The 19523-nt window shown below is 50.9% G+C and overlaps 1 protein-coding gene across 1 annotated transcript; it reads left to right on the forward strand.

Moving 5' to 3' along the window:
• The first annotated feature begins 6927 nt into the window (after nucleotides 1-6927).
• Nucleotides 6928-19298, forward strand: EEF1A2 (eukaryotic translation elongation factor 1 alpha 2). The gene is made up of 8 exons (XM_048963358.1): nucleotides 6928-7049; nucleotides 8338-8551; nucleotides 12164-12343; nucleotides 13275-13571; nucleotides 16236-16386; nucleotides 17614-17870; nucleotides 18365-18599; nucleotides 18951-19298. Exons 2-8 carry the CDS (start codon nucleotides 8408-8410, stop codon nucleotides 19076-19078), a joined length of 1392 nt encoding a protein of 463 aa, XP_048819315.1. The 5' UTR covers nucleotides 6928-7049; nucleotides 8338-8407; the 3' UTR covers nucleotides 19079-19298.
• Nucleotides 19299-19523: the final 225 nt, after the last annotated feature.

Here is a 19523-nt window from a genome sequence, read left to right on the forward strand (position 1 = left end):
GGGGTCTGCCAGTCTGGGATCAAGCCATGGGTGAGGATGGGATGGATCCTGGAGGCAGTGCAGTCTCCATCCAGTGTTTCCAGCATGGCTATAATGCTGGGAGGGACTTTTGCAGGAGGTGAGTAGCTCTGAGCCAGACAGCGTGGTCATGCCAGCATGACTCACTGGTGCAGGGGTGTTTTGCATATGAGCAGGATCTGGCTTTACCACTGCAATTCTACAGGCGCCTGCTGCACCCTGTTCTCCCTGTGTGGCTGCACAGCACATCCCTGCTGGTGCTGCACGCATTTGCTGCAGTAATGTGCAGGGTGTGCTGCTGTGCTTGGGCAAGGAGCATGGGAGGGGGGAGGTTTGACCAAGATGAGCAGTGCTGCTGTGTAGCTGGCTGATGTTTTTGCTGAGCTCTGGCTGGTTTTGCCATCAATTAGTCTATGTGACCCTTCTGCTGACCAGCTGATTACTGGGACATGCTGCTCACTGGAGCACTATGAAAACAGGGGCCTGCAGGCACCTGTGTGCAGGACAGGAACCCAGCAAACTTCACAGCAGGAGCAAACTTGAAGATGCGGAGTCCTGCTCTGGTTTGCTTTCAGCAAAAGGTCTGTGAGAAACCATGTGTGTACTGGGTGGAAAAAAGGGGGAAAGAAAGTCCTTTTTGTTTAAAAGCAAGTTGAGGTGGGAACAGGGGGTGAGCATGGCCCTGGGTGCAATCCCAAAGGTTTGCTGCTTGTCCCCTGAGCAGGGTGAGGCTGGGAGCAGTGGGTCTGTGTGCTGCAGATTCCTGGTAGCAGCCCTGTGTTTCAGAGAGAGAGAAGTATTTTTTGTTAAGGCTTACAGCCACATAGGCTGCAGATTGTCAAGTGTGGACACAGGCAGAATTGATATTGCTGTTTGCTTGTCCACCCCGTGACCACTGAGGGTCAGATCCAGTTCCTGGGGGAGGGTCGAAAGCCTACCCCAGAGTTTTGGGGATCAAGAGCAGAGATGTGTGTCGTGGAGCTCAGGACTAAGTCCATCGCACTTTGCCTCAGTTCTCCCATTGATGGTGCTGGCTTGGTGCTTTGCAGGAAATAAATTTGCTGAAGGCTGTGATGGACTTTGACTGTACAAATCCAAACTGTTTAAACAGTCCTGTGGTGGCTTTGTGCCCAGCACCAGGGTTTGTTTTTCTGTCTCATGCTCTGGTAGGGAGCTGATCTGGGGGTCCCTGGAACTCCCAGGCTGGCCCTGCTGTGTGCAAATGTTCCTGACCCCATTGGCTGCAAAGCAAAGAGAGCTCTGGGAAATGGGCTCTGGAGGTTAACATGGCCTAGAAAGAGGATGGAAAGGCTGAAACTGGGTGCTCCAGGGCTGAGGAGTCACTTCTGTTCTAGTGAAGTTGATGGCATTTCTGAGGTTCCTCCTCAAATGCTTCCTGACAGATGCATTCCTGTATCCTATGTCCCTCTAATGTATGAAGTAATAAAAACATATTTGATACACAGAATACAATCTATAATGGGCTACATTCTTTCTGGTGGGAACAGAATGGCTTTGTATTCCACCATGCCCGAGTGGGATAATAGTTTTAATTAATGATAGAGCAGAGATGCACAAACACTTCCTCTTCCCTTTGTGCAACAGCACTGCTTACACCCAGGTCTCAACCTGCTTTATAAAGCACAATGGCAGCAGGGTCACAACGGAGCAACGTAGGAGGAGTTGGTCTCTGTGTGGATGGGTTTTGGCCTCCAGCAAAACGTATCTGAGGAATGGCAGGACCTGCAGCTGGGCTTGGGGAGCCTCACATTGGGTGAGAAGGGATGGGATGGGTGTGGGGTGGGTTCACAGGAGGGCAATGGGACTGCAGTGGGCTCTGCAGGTGGTGATGAGGGAGCTCTGGGATGATGCTGGGCGGGTGGCCAGATGGGCAGAGCAGCAGTGAGGGATTGAGGGGGGTGGGGTGAGAATCTGGGCTGATTTCTCAGCACAAAGCCTCTGCTATGCGTGTGGAAGAGAGTAAGCCAAATTTCATTTGTATCGATCAAGAATCAATCACTTTAGAAGCGAGCGGACAACAGGGTTTGGATAGATTTCCTTTTTTTTCCCTTCAATTTGAATTTTCTCTCTAATTACAGTCTCCAAGTAACTGTGTCCCCCCCCCCCCCCCCCCCCCCCAATGCGTTTTGCTTTGGAGCAAATTCTCTGCTTGTCTTTCTCCCCATTTATCCACCTGGCTCTCAGGGCTCCGTGTTCCAGCGGGGCCTCTATGGGGACCAGGCACCAGCCGGGGAGCTCTCCTCCTCCTCCTCCCGTTTTTCCTATCTTCAGCATCGTGCTGCTCCAGGTCGGCATGGGCAGCTGCTGCCACCTACCGGGACGGATCCGTCCTCTGCCCACTCGGGTTTGGGTCGCAGTGATAACGTGGGGATGTGCTGGGAATGTCGGGTTGCTCCCGGCTTTTGTTCTGCCTGTTGCATTCTCAGTCGTCGGTACGGAGGATAACGCATGAAGGAAATTACCCCAAGCTGGTGTATGAGCAGCAAAACCTGGGAAAATGGGATAATTTTTTGGCAGAAACCAACACTGTGCTCAGCAGGACACAGGCAACTGCTGGAGCAGCATCTCCTTCGTGGGATCGAGGGAAAATTTTGCTATCATTCAGTCAGTGTGAAACGAATCCACTGCTGAATATAAGAGGGGCTTTGAGAGAGGCTGGGTCAGCACTGAATGTGCTCATTGAGGTCCTCATTTCACCCTCTGGATGCAGCCAGTGTTCCTGCTGTCAGCCAGGCATCACCAGCAGCTCTTCATAGGAGCTGAGCAGGAGATGGGGGCTGGTTCTGCTCTGTGGTTCAATAAGTGCTGTCCCCAGGATGAATGCAGGCTTTTCCAAACTCGGAGTTGTGCCCAGCTGCCAAAATGCAGCAGCATCTCAGAGAGCAGGAGGGAGCTATATTTTAGCAGCAATGCTGAGATGGTTGTGGGGAAGGTGAAGAGCAGTGAAGGAGTTAAAATCTTCAGAAGAAACTCAAGTTTAGGGGAGGAGCTGCTGCAGTGGACCTGGGGATGTGCACTGTAACCCATGGGTGCTGCTCAGCTCAGCGAGCAGGAAATCAGGCATTCTATGATGGTTTTCTCTCCAAGGCTGAATTTTGGCTGAGAGCCCACAAACTGTTTTGCCTTTGCAACAGGATGTTCAGCTGAAGGTGATGTTGGCCAGGTCACCTAATCCAGCTGGGGGTATCCAGGATGTTTCCAGCCCCTCTTCCCCTGAATTTTGGACATGAATACCCACAAGCAGCCAGCTGTGGGATGGGATGCTGATTTCCCTGTTTCAACCCCATAACTTATCCGTGTTGTGCAGAGGAAGTTTCTTGAGGAGCACCCCTCCGTGCCACCGCTCATACCCCAGGGGGCCCTGAGGACACTTTTAAAGGCCTTTAAGCAGTGACCCTTCAGCATTTCTGCCTCAGATCACTGCAGTACCCAGGAGCTTGGTGGTTGTGATGACCTGAAGGAAGGTCTGGGTTGCTCGTCTCAGTGCTGTTGAGTGTCTGTGTGAGCCCAGCACAGCCACGTGGCACACTGCTGTCCCATCAGGGTGACACCAGACACCAGCCCCAGCTGGCTGGTGGTGAGAGGGCTTGGGCATCTTGCTGTTACTGCCAGAAGTTATTTTTAAACCACTGCCTCCAATTTAAAATTATCGGCATCATGTGCTGACTGCAGGACTTCAGAATACTCTCCCCTCCTCCTTCTTTCCCTGTCTTTCTGTCCCGCAGTGCTGTCTTCATTGCTCCTCTCTGGATCTGCAGCATGAGCAGAACCACCAGGAGATGGGGGAGGGAATCCCATCCATCACAGCTGGGGTTTGACTAGAGTGAGAATTTGGCTCTATGTGTATATTGCTGTGTTGCAAGGAACCCTCACCATAGGAGGAGGGAATCCTAACAGCATCCTCCCCTGCCATGAAGTGTCCAGTGGATCTCAGCTGCTTCCCCTATGCTCTCAGCAGCCCCTCCAATGCTCGTGAGGCTGTGTATTTCTTCTTTTCAAGGCAAGTATTGCTTTGCATGGGGTGAAGGAGGAAAACAGTAACCCCTCTGGTGATCCTGTGGCCAACCCTTGTGAGAGCAGGGCGTCTGGGGTGGGGGTGACTGCTGTCAACACCACCCAGACCCCCTCCTTCAGAGGGGACCTGATGCATTACACAGGGAGAATTGTAAGAGCTCAGTGAGATGAACAAGTCAGTCATGGGAAGGAACCCCCCTCAGTACCAAGGCAAATTCAGGCAGGCAGCCTGGGGTGTCAGCAGCCCAGATACATACAAATTACCAGCACTGCGGATTATTCACTCTCACACTATGCAGGGCCTCTTGGGGAAAAAAAATCTCAGTTATTACATCTGGGCAAATGGGGATTTTTGTACAGTTTAAGGCATCAGATCCTAACACGGGGGTTGAGGGGCTGGAAGGAGTGGAGGTGATAACAAAAGGGATACAGGATCCTGCCAGTTGCCACCGCAGCACCTTTGAATGGCCTTTGGGGGAGGTCTCCATTTTCTTGAGTGATCCCAAATTGTTTGGGGATGGCTTTTCTGGAGAAAGCCTAAATAAGATGGGATATAGGGGAGCTGTTTCAGCTGAGCCCAAATCTGAAGCTGGAAAGATGAAAACAAGGCTCTGAACTCCCAGTCGCTCCACGTTTTGCCTGCTCAGGTCTCTTCTCCTCCTCAGAGCTGAGAATTGAAGGCGGATGAGATCTAATTTCCAGCTGTTTGGTCCAACACTGTAGTGAAGCACTTCTGCTCAGGATGCAGGTACAGGGGAAGCCCTGCTCTGCAGCACACGGCTGTGGCTTTAAGTCCCTGGGAGGCCGGGTGTCAGGTGGCTGCCCCTCATCCCGATTAGCCAGGTCTGGCAGCTCTCTCCTATTCCTGTCCTGCACTATTTATAGTGTGATGGACTGTCGGGCTCTGCTGTGCTGCAGCTACAGGCAGCCCCGTTTCTGTGCCTCCTGCCTGTCCTTGCATAAAAAGGGGAGATTATTTTTTGGCAAAGCACTGATAAATGGGCAGGAAGAACAAGGGACTTGTACGCCCATCTCTGCTATGCGTTTCCACATTCGAAGCCCATCTCCAGCACATCCAGGCCTGGGGTTATGCCACTGCTCCCATCCCAAAATGAGCTCAATGCCTTTAAATACCATTTAAACCCTTCCTTCTAAAAGTCTAATCTTACTTATTTTTTTTTTCCCCCTAGTACTCAGTATTGCACAGAGAATGCTGCACAACAGGTATCTTCCTATCACACCTCTAAGAAAATACCACCAAACTATAACATTCAGAAAAAAAGAAAAGCCTGCCTTTAAACATTAATGAGAACTTAGTACCATTTTAATCTACATGATGTTTGTTTAACCCCGAGACTGTGAAGTGAGAGCACATGACTTAGCTGCTAAACCCACTGGAAGATGTCTGGCCCATGAAATTGGTTTGGATTATTACATAGATTAACTCAAAATTCACTCTCAAAGTTTTGACCTGCTTTTGGTGTTGGGAAAATGCTGCATTGCCTTATAACTGCACAGCTGACATGGGTATAAATACCCTGACCACCACCTGATATTTGTTAATGCAAAGGAAGTGTCATGGTAGGACAGTAGGACATTATTCATGGTTTCCTTGTCCCAGGACTTGAACCACATCTCCCACTAAATTCAATGATGTTCACAAACCACAGATTCTTGAGCAACAGCCCTACATATTGCAAGTGCAGAAACATATTTTGCTCAATTTGTTCCTTCACTGTTTGCTCCTGGGCTAATGCATTTCCACTGAGGCAGAAATGTGGGTCAGTGCCCACCAGGACTGTGCCCAGGGACATGTGTGTCCCTGCAATGACCTGTCCCCCATCTCACTTGCTGGGAGCCCTGGGCTCCATGCCCACTCCATCCCTTCACTCCCAGGCTGCCACGATGATTCCAAGCCCCTCTTGGTCTCCACCTGCTCCGATCCCCCTGGATGAGGAGCTCCATCATTTCCACTCACTCACAAAAAATACTTTCTTCTATTTCCCTCTATCACTCCATCTTCCTCCTTGCTTTCCACCTCCCTGATCTCTCCATCTGCTCCATCCCTCCCTCTCCTACCTTCATCTTTCATCTCTGCAGCTCTCCTGGCTCTCCACCTGTCATTCCTCCACCTTCCTCCCATTCCTCTTTCTTCCATCCCACTGTCTCCTTCCTACCTGTTCTCTACCCTTTCATCTCCTTCTTCCACCTCTCCTGTTCCTCCATCCTCTTATCCTTCCGGTTCTGCCACCCCTCCATTTCTCTCATCCCTCCATCTTCCTCCCGTCCCTCCATCTCTTCTGTTTCTCTCTTTCCTCTTTTCCTCTTATTGTTCAATTTCTCCCTCCCTCCCTCCATCTTCCTCCCTTCTCTTTACCTCTCATCCTTCTGTCTGCATCCTCCTCTCTCCATCTCTCTTCCATTTCTCCTATCCTTCCACTTTTCCTAACCCTCTATTTCCCTCTCCCTCCATTTCTCCCATCCCTTTATCCCCCTCTTCCTCCCATCCCTCCATCTCCCACCCTTCCACCTCTCCCACCCATTTGTCTACTGCTCCTCCATCTCTCCTCCCATCCTTCTATTTCCCCTATCCCCCTATTCCTCCAATCAATCCCTTTACCTCCGATCTCTACATCTTCCACTACTCCAGCTTTCTTCCGTTTCTCCCATCCCTCCATCTTTTTCCCATCCCTTTATTTTATCCCCCATCTCCTCCCCATCCCTCCATCTCCCACTCTTCCACCTCTTCCATCTACCTTCCGTCTCCAGTTCTCCCCCTCCGTCTTTCCCTGCTCTCTCCTCCTCCTCCTTCTCTTCCTCCTCCTCCTCCTCCCCCTGGCTCGCCTCCTCCTCCTCCCCCGCCCGGTACCGCATTGCCGTAGTGCGGGGGGGGGCCGCTGCATTGCGCTGCCGCCGTCAATAGGTGGGCCCCTCCCGGGGAGATAAAGCCGCCGGAGCCCAAGCTGGCAGCCTCTGCCGCCCCGACCGCCGCTCCGGTAAGAGCTCCAGCTCCCCCCGGGATCGGGCTGCTCGGAACGGGGGGGAGGAGGACCTGGCTGAAGGGGGGGTTGCTGGGGCGGGGGTACGATGCGTGTGCATGGGGTGCTGCTGGCATCGAGAGTGGGGGAGACCCCTGGGATGGAGGGAGAGGTTGGGCTTGGGCCGCTCCTTCAGCCCGCAGGTGGGAAACAGCTTGCATCCTGAAAGCTTGAGGAAAGGAAAAAGGTTAACGTTGAAATTAAAGGAAAAAGTGAAAATAAATGAAGATAAATTAGAAAGGGGGAAAAATAAAAAAATTTAAAAAAAAAAAACCGAAGAAAAAGGGGGAAAAAAATTAAAAAAAAAAAAAAAGAAAAAAAAAAAGAAAGAGAGAAAAGAAACGGTAAATGAAAATAAAGGAATCCCCTGCTTCAGAAGGGAGCGCAGCCGACGCCGGGCACCTGAGCGGGGCTGCGCCATGGCCGGATCCTGCAGTCGTTCAAGGGCAGGGAGGAGGGCCGGGGGCAGCGGGGCTGTCACCACCCGCCAGAGTCGCTGTGTGAATGGAAAGTTGCCCCCGACCTGCTTTGCTTCTATGGGCAGCTTCATAAAATTGGATTTTATTAGACGTCAAATTAAAGCTCCTAATTGTGCAGAGCTTCTGTAGCAGCTGCGGCACCATGGTAACCCTGGGAGATGCCAGAACAGATCTATTGATTTTCGTTTTAAGCCTCCTCCCTCTGTTTCATCCAGATTCAGGGCAGCAAAATACCACAAAACCTCCCACAGCAGGCTCAGCTGTGCTGCCCTGCTCTGCTCTTTGCAGCCCAGCTCAGGCAGAGTGAGAGGGCTATTTTTGTCCGTCCCATTTTTTGGGCACCATGTTGTCACCCAAGAGGTGAAGACACCCAGTGGGGATGGGCACCCATGGCTCCTCCCAGAGTGTCCATGAAATGGAGGGTTTGGAAATGGAATAGGGTTTGGAAAGACCTAGAAGGAAGCAGCGCAGAGCCATCGGAAGGTTGGTGGGTTGTTTTTTTTTTCATGGAGGAAGGGCACCTTCGAGGTACCGATGACGTAGCCTTGGGAGCTGGGGGTCTCCAGGAAGGCAGATAATAAAATCATGGTATCTTGCTGAGAGCTGGAGGCTGGAAGTGTTGGCCAGACTGGCCAGTCTCCTTTGGGGGTGGGCTGGATGTGACCCAGCATGAGCAGAGCCATCGAGCCACGGCTATGCAGCCCCGTCTGGACTGGCAGTGCTGTCGTGGGGGCTGTGCTGACGCTGCCTTTTTTTTCCCTTTACAGCCTCTCCATAAACTCAGCTGCATCCCCAGCGCTCCCCCCACCGCCCGCCCTCCACACGTAGCCCACCAGCATGGGGAAGGAGAAGACGCACATCAACATTGTCGTCATCGGGCATGTGGACTCTGGGAAATCCACCACCACCGGGCACCTCATCTACAAATGCGGGGGCATTGACAAAAGGACCATTGAGAAATTCGAGAAGGAGGCTGCCGAGGTGAGGAGAATGAGCCCCGCCGTGTCCCCTGCTCCATGCTGATGTCCCATGGGCAATGCGCCCCTTCTCCCGGTGATGCCGTTCTCATACCTTCCTACCTGTGTTCCCATCTCTTTATTCCCTCTGCATCCCAAGTCTTCCCGGCTCCTGCGGCCCATTGGGTGCTTGCCCCCAATGCTGATCCCACCACCTGGGGATTTGGAAGATGGATTGCGGTGCTAGCAGAAATAGCGAGGATTCTGGGAGAGCCACAGTGCTATAGAACATAAAATTCCCCCTAAATGTTGTGCATGAGGAGGAAAAACCTCATAAATCCCTCCCTGCCCTGTGCACGACCATGAATTTCACCCTATAACATGTCCTTCCAGCATTATGGTGCAACCAGCATCAGCTGGAGTATGAATTTGGTCCACTTGGCTAAAGATCCATCCCCTTAATGGGGGTTGATTGGTAGCCTTCTGTATAGGAAAGCAGGCATGGAGCATAGGCATTTAAGCTGAATTCTTTTGTTTAGCTTCTCAAATGGTGACATCTGTAGCAAAGTCGTAGTGCAGGCATTTCTCAGGCTGTCGTGCTGCAAAGCACCACCCAACGCCTGTAATGTGGCACAGATCAAAGAGGAAAAAATATTCTGAGGGACAGAGAAGAACGTTGCAAATGGGAAGAGCTGGGAAAATAAGTGATAAGAGCTGGGAAAATAAGTGATGGTAAATTCTAGAGAGGTGGGTGAGCCAGGAGCAGGCTGGCCGTGTTAGCCATGGGGCAGCTCTGGTCAGAAGATGTCTCATCATCATCATGTCATGAACCTTCTATAAATCTTTAATGCAGACATCCCTTAATATTTTCTGGACAAAACCTCACATTTAGAAGAAAAGAGAGAGAGGAAAAATAAAAAAAGAAGCCTTCAGAGCTGCCATTCCTGACAGTACATCTTGCTGTCTGTCTGCTTGAACCCTTTGAATGTGCCAATAGCATCTGAGCTACACCACCCCTTGTCCTGCCTCATTGTCAGGCTTCTCTTGCCGCCCTTAAGAGCAGAGCCTCTTCCTTAGAATAAAACCCTCTCTCTTTCCTTCATTTTAAAATGATCGCTGCTATCCCTTGATGTATGTCCAGCCCCTTACCTCCAGATCAGGTAAGGCACGATGAGGTTATCACGTACATGATTGCAGCTATGTTAATTGAGCAGACATTTCCCCTGACTTGCCAGAATATGCGGGGACTGGAGCTGCTATTAATAGCCTATTGACTGAGCTTACCGACTCCATTTTCTGATGCAGGGCTGGGGAAGGGTTTTCTTCCATTAGGTGGCATTCTCAGGAAATGGAGGCCTGCGTGCACCCAAAAAAAGCTATCAGAGAACACAGGCTGGTTTCGTATTATTTTCTTTTTCCTAAGAGAAAAGATTTTATTTTTCTTCTTGCTTTCAAGGGCAGAAGGAACAGTACCTCCAAGGGAGGAATTTTGAAATTCCTCTTTAAAAAAAGAAAAAGAATAAAAAAACCCAAAACCCAAAAACCAACAGTATTTGTGTTCTCCAAATAGAAAGCTGTCCCTTTGCTGGGGTCTGTTGGAGGAAATTCAGGCAATCCTGACACCAAACAGTGAAGGTATTGTGCAATGCTAGATAATGCAGTGGGGTTTTTTTTTGTTTTTGTTTTTCAACAACAGCTCTGGGTAATTGAATATACCCTATGGAAGGAGGGAGCTGTTTGCTAAATAAAGGATCTTGCTTGCCTTCAGGTTATGTCCTGCACGTTCTGGAGGGGGGACACAGAATAGACAGCTTTTAGTTGGCTATGGATCCCTGTGCTTCCTATGAGGAAATGCCAGGTTTTAGGATAAGCTGGGTGCTCCCACAACCAGCTGCACCCTGGGGCCTTCTCTGTGCCTCAGGTTCCCCACCCCTAAGCGTAGTGCTGATGGCTGAAAGGCTGTGGGGTTTGCTGGTTGAGCTCCTGCCTGAGCGAGCCTCATTATTAATGCACTGCACAAAATAAATCTCGTCTTCCTTAACCCTCCTCTTGGCTTGGGCAGTAAATTAGCACGCTCTAATGATGCCCTAAATATCCCCCAGCAAGGGAGAGAGTGGGTGTGCATGCTGGAGAGGGTTAACCTCCCAGCTCCCACTCTGCATCTTTTGCCATATTGAAGCAAAGATGTGATTCTGGATTTTTCCACCCCCTGCTCCTGCAGGCACAGAGCTCGGGGCTGCCCGCTGGGGCTGCGGCATCACCCAGCACTCTCTCTGAGGAAGGGGAGGTTTGCTCTGGCTTTAGGATTTTGGCTGTAATCCCCCTCCCCCACCCCGAGCAAGCTGCAAAGTCATCGCAGCGCTCAGCTGTTACATAAAGGGGCTGGCATCGTTAATTCCTCGTGCTGCTTTGGCACGGGGCTGCGATGCGGGAGGGATGTGGGGCACAGAGATCCCATCCCGGTGCAGGCAGGGTGCGTTGGGTGCGGTGCTGCAGCATCCTCCCCGGTGAGAAGCACTGGAGCGCTCGCTGCCTGCCAGCAGGAGGCATTTCCCCCCGGATCGGTGATCTATAATGGCCCATTATGAGTTTTATGCACTGATGCTCCAGAAGAAATCGCTGCTGCAGACGTGGGACCGTGGTACAGCACCTCCGTCCTTGCGAGGCAGTTACAGCACATTACATCATCAGCAAATGACCTATTTCTCTAGCTGAATTCTATTTTCCACCTTAGAAAACTTGCCTCTCCAGCCAAGATCTGGTGATTGACACATGTTAATCCTCTGGTCCACCTGGGCTACCCTAGGGCACCGTGGGGCACGGCTGAGCTTGTCCTCCCCCATCTATGCAGGATCCCTGTTCAGAGCCTGGGGAAGGTCTGGCTCTGCTTGGTGGCGTCAATGGACACCGACCCAAAGGAAGCAGCATCCTGATTTTACCGGGGTGTGTGCTTTATTGCAGGGCAGAGAGATTTTCAGTGGCTCGTCTCACCCAGCATGATTTTCTACACGACAATGTTGGCTGGGATTTTGGCCATTTGGCAGTGACAGTTGGTCTGACTGCAGCTCGCAGTCACTTTTCGTGTAAATTCACACACTCTGTGGCAAAAATCAATCAAGTTTCTGTTCAGCTCCTAGCAACCCTCTTGCATTTCGTTGTCTTTTAACCCATTCCCCCTCTATGTCCTGTTAGTTTCGGGCTCCCTCGCTTAGCAATGGCTTTTCCCTCTATCCAGCTGTCTCGTGTTCACTTAAAAGATTAAAACACAGCAGCAAGAAGCTTTCCAGCACTGCTGTGTAATTCTGTATCAATGTGATTTCACAGCAGCCCTGCAGGGTTGTGGCATCTCATGGAGGAGACATTGCTGGTCTTAGCTCCAGCTTCTTATCCAGTCCCACCATGAATCCTCTTCGTAGCTCTGCTTCCAACCTCTTCTCCATCCTACTGGGGAATGTGTTTAGAACCATATCTCCTTTCCTTGTATAGATTATATGTATAGATTGTGGCTGCCATTGACTTTAGGGGCTTTGCAGTGTGACCTTTTGCCTTCATGGCTATGGGAAATGGAATGTGCTCCATTAGTGGGAGGTGCCCTGGGTTTGGGGATCTGATCAGCTCTCGCCTTTGTCTTGAACAGATGGGGAAAGGGTCCTTCAAATACGCCTGGGTGCTGGACAAGCTGAAGGCTGAGCGTGAGCGTGGCATCACCATTGACATCTCACTGTGGAAATTCGAGACCACCAAGTACTACATCACCATCATCGATGCGCCCGGCCACAGGGACTTCATCAAGAACATGATCACAGGCACATCCCAGGTGAGAACGGGAGGCCATGAGCTGCTGGATGTGGGAGGCTGAGGTGGCACCAGTGAGTGGTGGTGAGCAGGATCCGTGCAAGAGGTGGCACCAGATCTCTCTCTGGATGCTGAGGGAAGGGTTTCCTTGGGCAAAAAGGAGTGCTACAGCATTTCCCTTACTTGTATGAGCTGGGGAATGACTCTGAGAAGCAACAGGATGATGTGAGCTATAGGTCTTTTAGTGAGAATGTCTCCCATGTTGTTTCAGCCTCAGACAACTCAGGCAAACAAGAAGCTTCCCACAGACCATTAGGTTTTATTGGCCAGATGAGACTCAGTGGGCCTTTTCTCTTTACTTTTTCTCAAAACAGCCATCTTTGTTCCATAAACCACACCGCAATGTCAAACTGTGGTCTGTGTCCCCAGGGCAAGGTAGCTTCTCCCTGTTGTGCTGCACTGCACTGCAGGGCATTTCTGCCTCCCAGATCCCTTCATGGGCACTGGGTGAGCCTTGTTGCATGTCCCTTGATGCCACCTGGGTAGTACTTGCCTTTTGCCAAAGGCAGGCAGCTTCTGTCATTGACACTGAGGACAGGAGTAAGCTGTGGGAGCTCCTCCATCAACCATGGAGATTTTTGGAAAGACTTCAGTGAGGTTTTAGGTGAGGCTTTGGCCCCACAGCCATGGGATGTCAAGATGAGGTCCTGGTTCGATCCACATAGCTTAGAAAGATCCATCCTGTTGTCTAACATATTGCGAAAGCATTCACAATTGGCAAGAATAAAATCACATGGGTCAGGGTTGAGGTAGATCAGCAGGGTTTTGGGTAGCAGCTGGCAAGGCATCTGCCTAAGGCATGTTCATTCTGAGTAACGTTCCCTTTGGGATGTAAAGCTCCCAGGAGCAGCATTCTCAGGGACAGCAGCAGCTCATCATCTCTCTCCTCCCAGGCTGACTGCGCCGTACTGATAGTTGCTGCTGGCGTCGGTGAGTTTGAAGCTGGCATCTCTAAGAACGGGCAGACCCGTGAGCATGCCCTGCTGGCTTACACTCTGGGGGTGAAGCAGCTCATCGTGGGCATCAACAAGATGGATTCCACGGAGCCTGCGTACAGCGAGAAGCGCTATGATGAGATCGTCAAGGAGGTCAGCGCCTACATCAAGAAGATTGGCTACAACCCAGCCACCGTTCCCTTCGTGCCCATCTCGGGCTGGCACGGGGACAACATGCTGGAGCCATCCCCCAATGTAAGTGTGTTGTTGTGTCGTGCTGTTCCCCCATTCTAAATGTCTGCATCCAGGCTGAGGTTGGTTTTGGTGCTGTGAAAGCCACAGGCGTGCTTCGTGCACCTGTCATGCGCAGTGGCCCACGTTGCTGGTGTAGATGTTTGTCACGTCGCTGTGATTGTGCTGGGATGAATGGGCACAGTGTGCATGCTTCTTGTTGTACAGTGGCCAGACATCCCAATGGCTTTCCGTGAGCATCCTCGCATGATCTGTATGTCCTTGCTTCTGGGATCTGATTTAAGAATTTCGCTTCATCAGACCCGTGGTGACGTTAGAGCCAGCCACAGCAATTGTGCTCAGCAGGAGCAACATGAGTGGTTTTAGGGCATTGTTTTGCCAGGCAAACAACACGATCTGGTTGCAGGGCTGGAGCAGTTCCCACTGCACAGCCGGGCTAACACATGCTGCATATTGGGCGCTTCTTCACGTCGGTGCCGTATCAGCTGCACCCATGTTCCACTGCTGGGACTCCAATTTTTAAGGCAATTTTTGCATGGGAAGGTACCATGATTTCCTCGAGCATCCATTTGGGGTTTCTCCTTGGCCAGCTGATTCCAAATTAGCCTCTCCCTTCGTATATCAGTGCTGATAGGGCGCTATTTCTTCATATGATGGCAAAGGAGAAAGAAGAGATTGAAGAGGCATGGGGGTTCTTTGTCAGAACAGATGCCAATAGCAGTTGTTACTCATATCTTTTTTTGGAGAAAAAGCTCCCCCACCTTCAGTCTTCTGAAGACTAAAGAGGTTCTTTTGACCTCGAGCAAGTTGCTCAGTGTTGAAACAGTGGTACCTTGGGAAACCAACTGGAAACTCAACACTTCAGGGAGATTTAGGACTTCACTTGAGGATTTGGGATCAGCACTCCAAAAAGAGGGAGGCAACATGTCTAAGTACAGCCAAGGGAGATTGGGATTGAGAGCCTAAACTAGAGGAGTGCTGCAATGCAACCTCACACCAACCTGGCATGTAGCTCACAGCCTTGCACAGGAAAGACAGCTCATGAGAATCTTGGGGCTAGCTTGCAACAAGTGGGTTTTTGGGAGATTCCTTTCCCCTGTAGAATGGAGCTAGAATAAGGTCAGCTGCGGTCATGCCAAGCCCAGCTGCATAGTTCTGGGTGCCTCCAAATCAGGCTCCAAATGTCAGCAGCTGCTGAGCAGGGAAGATGATCCTGAACAATTTGCTATTAATAGGCTGCAGAGGGGAGGCACAGGGTAGGAAGGGCCTCACTGACTTTGTACCTCAGATGGGAGGCTGGGAGAGTCAGGGGGGAAGAACTGGCTGCGGGCTGGGAGTCCAGGGAAACTCTGCTGAAAGGATGCATGGATATTCTGTATCCCATGATGTGGTCCTCAGGGTTCCCTCCCACCTTTGTGGGGACAGAGTCCATCTCCCTACATTGCACTACTTCTAGGAAAGCTTGGGTGAGAATCCAGTGCAAATCTATCTTCCTACTCCTCACCCCCCAAAAAGCTCTGATTATTCTCACTTGCATATTTCCAGCTGAGTTTCACTAGAGCAAGAGGCAGCCAGGTGTCTTGTCCATCCATCAGGGGACAGACAGCCAGGGTTGGGGTTGAAACTAGCTGATCTTTAAGATCCCCTCCAACCTAAGCCATTCTGTGATTCTATGCTTGTGCAGTGGTGTAGCAGCTGCATCCCATGGACATGGGGCTGGAGCCAGCCCTACATGGGAGAATGTAGCCCATGGCCCTGATGCACAGAATTGCTAGGCTAACCAAAAAAATGGCAGTTTGACATTTTCTAGCTTTTTGGCAAGTGGAGTTTTGCATTATGCTGGCTTTCTGTTGCTGCAGCTGACAGAATGAGGCCACTGGTGGGTTTTGGAGTCTTTTGCTCTGAGGGGTACTGCAGCCCAAATACACCTCATCTGTGATGCAAGGTTGGGATGTATGGGGCACAGAGTGGGCAAAACTGGAGAGATGTGACTGCTTTATAAAATGAAGTTGAAGTGCATTAGGAATTAAAGCTCAGCTGTTAATGAGGGGAGCTTGAGCTTGCAGCACCCGTGGCTGACAACACTGGGTTAACATACAACCTGTCAGACTGTGTTACGTCAGACCCTGTTTCTGCCACGGAGCTGTGGAATAGTTATGGCTTTTGGGAAATGGATTTGGGGTGAGCAAAGTTTTGTTGTGCAATGGTGTGCTTTGGGCGACAAGTAGCACCCAAGGATCCGATGCTGGGCAGAATTATCTGTGACAAACAATCCTGCCTCTCAGCAGCTTTGAGGAAACTCGGTGGCTCTTCAGTCCCTGTGCTGAGGGCTGGATACATGTGGCTGGTGTGGGAAGGCAACACCTTTGGGTTAGGAATGGAGGCTGCAGGTTTGCTGGGTTTAACCACTTTCATCCTTTTTCTTCTGCTCATGGAAGTTTCGCGTGTTTCTAGGAGAGAGGAGAGAATGGGGATGGGGCTGGATGAAGGGATGCAGGTGAACATGCAGAGATGGTGCAATGCAAAGACCTTAACAAACCCAAATAAATCCAAGCTGCAGCTAAACCAGCTCCACACAAGTTGCCCTAGTGGGACACTTCAGTGGGACCATCTCAGGGTGCTGAGGACAGGCACGCTCAATGCATACCGTTGCTATTCTGTTTGCAGATGCCTTGGTTCAAAGGCTGGAAGGTGGAACGCAAGGAAGGCAATGCGAGCGGGGTGTCCCTCCTGGAGGCCCTGGACACCATCCTGCCCCCAACCCGCCCCACAGACAAACCCCTGCGCCTGCCCCTCCAGGATGTCTACAAAATTGGAGGTGAGCTACCATCAGTGTGACTCTTTTTAATTGTAGACTTCCTTCCGCAGGGATTTGGGGATGATGTTTCCAGGTATTGGGAAGCTGGAGGGATTGGACTTCTTGAAATTCAAATAATACTGGGGAGAAGGGTATTTGCTCCAGGGCAGAGACCCCATGTGAGACTTTGGGTTGGAGGCAGACGCGCCCAAAGATGCCTAGAGACGTGAGAGGAAAGCAGTGAGCTCTCCTCAGTGAACACGATGCCAAAATGGCTGCAGATTTGGGTGTCTCAGAGGTCACAGCTGGTAGAACCAGGTGGAGACCAGCCAAGAATGAGATTCTGCTTGGCTGTGGTCATTGATGCTCCCAAATGCTGGTGTCCATCAGCAGCACCTCCATGTGTCCAACTGTACCATGGAACCAGCCTTTTAGGGAGCACGGACAGTGACGTGGGCACTTCTCAGGTCTTTAAATATCCTTTTGCTCTCTGTCCTGCTGGCAGCACCTGGGCAGCCCCGCAGAGGCATTTCCAGCCCTTTCCATACTTTTCAAAGAGCACGTGCATTGCAGAAACTGGCCATGCAGAATGATGCTCCCTCACTTTTAGTAAGCATTTTAATGCAAGCTTTTGTTTGCAACAGAGATGACAGATGGTGGGCAGCTCTGCATCCTCTTCTGTCTCAGCTAGGGGAAAGACAGGATTTTGCCATGGGATTGGGCAGGTCCTTAGAAAGCAGAGACACTGTGGGAAGGGTGGAACTGAAGGCAATAGGGTTGGTGTGGAAAAGTGGATGGATCCCACCAGCCTCTTCTGCAGGTTTTTTCTCTTAATGTTTCTTCATAGCAATCTACAGGTGAGTTTTCCTCAAATCTCCTGTTGACACGAAGTGCAGAATGTCCCATTCACCTAATTTAGTTCAGTTTTGCACACACGCTGCAATGTTCCTGGTCCTGTGCACAAGAGGGAATGGCTGCTGAGAAGGAAAAATTTCCAGGGCATGTAGTTGCTCATGGCCTTTAAACTATGATGCAACCCCATATTTTTCTTTTTTTACAAAACATTGAGTAGAAAGTGCTGATTAACTGTATTTTTGAAGACCCTAAAGTTGATCTTGCAGCTAATAACTGATTTTTCGTTTGTCAAGAAACAAATGTAGTCTCTGATAACAGCCATTGGAGATGCCCTGCTGCCCATCATGTGCTTCGTGTGTGACATTCTGCTCTGATCTCTCCTTGCCCCTGCAGGAATTGGCACAGTTCCTGTGGGCCGAGTGGAGACTGGCATCCTGCGACCCGGCATGGTGGTCACCTTTGCACCTGTGAACATCACCACTGAGGTGAAGTCGGTGGAGATGCACCATGAGGCACTGAGCGAGGCTCTGCCTGGAGACAATGTTGGCTTCAACGTGAAGAATGTCTCCGTCAAGGACATCCGCCGTGGGAATGTCTGTGGGGACAGCAAGTCAGACCCGCCGCAGGAGGCAGCACAGTTCACGTCTCAGGTTAGCTGATTAGAATTCTGTTCTGTTCCATTCCACTTTTGTTCTACTCCATTCCATTCTGTCCCCAACATCCAACAGCTCACAGCCTCGCACAGCTGATATCAAGGAGATAAAACCCTAGGGAACAACGTACCCACCAGGGAAAGCTGGACATTTTAGAGATTTCCTGGGGGTTAAGCCTTGTCTTTGAAATTTTCACGCTGGTGCACATGAAAATGGTCGCTCCCTCTCCCAAATGCAGCTGGAGAAGAGCAGGACTAGATAACCTCTCACAGTGAGGTACCTACACCCTTGTCCTTCTGTGTTCTGAATAAATAAATAATAGCTTAAGTAATGCTTTAAACAAAGGAAGGATTCTGCCATGAAAGCCAATTAGCTCTTTTCTGTGTGTGGCACGTGATGGCGTTGATTTCCCAACCTTGCTGGTCCTTGCTGGCACCGAGCTGTGCAAGATCCCATAGCCAAGTCCCTTTGGACCTTGTTGTGTCCCATAGGTGATCATCCTGAACCACCCCGGGCAGATCAGTGCCGGATACTCACCTGTCATCGACTGCCACACCGCACACATCGCCTGCAAGTTTGCTGAGCTGAAGGAGAAGATCGACCGGCGCTCCGGCAAGAAGCTGGAGGACAACCCCAAATCCCTGAAATCAGGCGATGCAGCCATCGTGGAGATGATTCCTGGCAAGCCGATGTGTGTGGAGAGCTTCTCCCAGTACCCACCTCTTGGTAAGGGAATGGCTCCTATGTGGTGTCCCGTGGAGGAGCAGGGAGGCTGCTTGGGCGCAGACCTCACACTGGTCATGCTGAACCTCCCACTGGTCAGACAGGGGGCAGAGGGAGGTGCACGTGTTCCATTGCTGCTCCGTCTGCGATGTCTCACCATGAGCTGGGTTAGAGGGGTGGGACAGGCTCTCTCCTGGGCTGGGTTTTCCCTATGGGAATTGCTGCAATACAGCACTGTGCAGGAGTGTTTCTCAGCTTCCCTATCTCTACCCTGACATAAAACTGATCAGGGGAAGAATCGGAGCCTTTCACAGGGTGGCATAGGCACATCACTCATCCTCTTCCATTCCCCAGGCCGCTTTGCTGTCCGTGACATGCGGCAGACCGTGGCTGTGGGAGTCATCAAGAACGTGGAGAAGAAGAGCGGCGGGGCCGGCAAAGTCACCAAGTCTGCCCAGAAGGCCCAGAAGGCTGGCAAATGAATCGTGGGCTCCCAGTGCGTAGCGCAGAAACCATCCCTGACACCAGGACGCTGCCACCGTCTCCCCCCGGCGCATGTGTGCACATCAGCTTGTAAGAGTTTATATGTCAACGACTGGATGCTCACCATTAAGGTCCAGTGGAAATTCTTTAAAAGGAAAAGCATGTTCCAGCGTTTGTGAGGCTTCATGTTAATTTTACCAATAAAACTGGTACAACATCCACAGTGGAAAAAAATAACAAACAAAACAAAACAAAAAACAACCAACAACAACAACAACAAAAAAAAACACCAAACCAACCAACCCCAAAAGTGTGGAGCTCTGTGTGCGTGTGTGTGTCATTGAGAGGGGCTGGTTTTCTGGGTCTGTTTGGGGCAGATGTTGGGATGGCCACAGGCAGGGGTGGGAGCACCCGTGGGCACCCAACAACAGCTGTTCCCTGGCT

This window comes from Lagopus muta, chromosome 16 (assembly GCF_023343835.1).
Source record: "Lagopus muta isolate bLagMut1 chromosome 16, bLagMut1 primary, whole genome shotgun sequence".
Taxonomy (NCBI): domain Eukaryota; kingdom Metazoa; phylum Chordata; class Aves; order Galliformes; family Phasianidae; genus Lagopus; species Lagopus muta.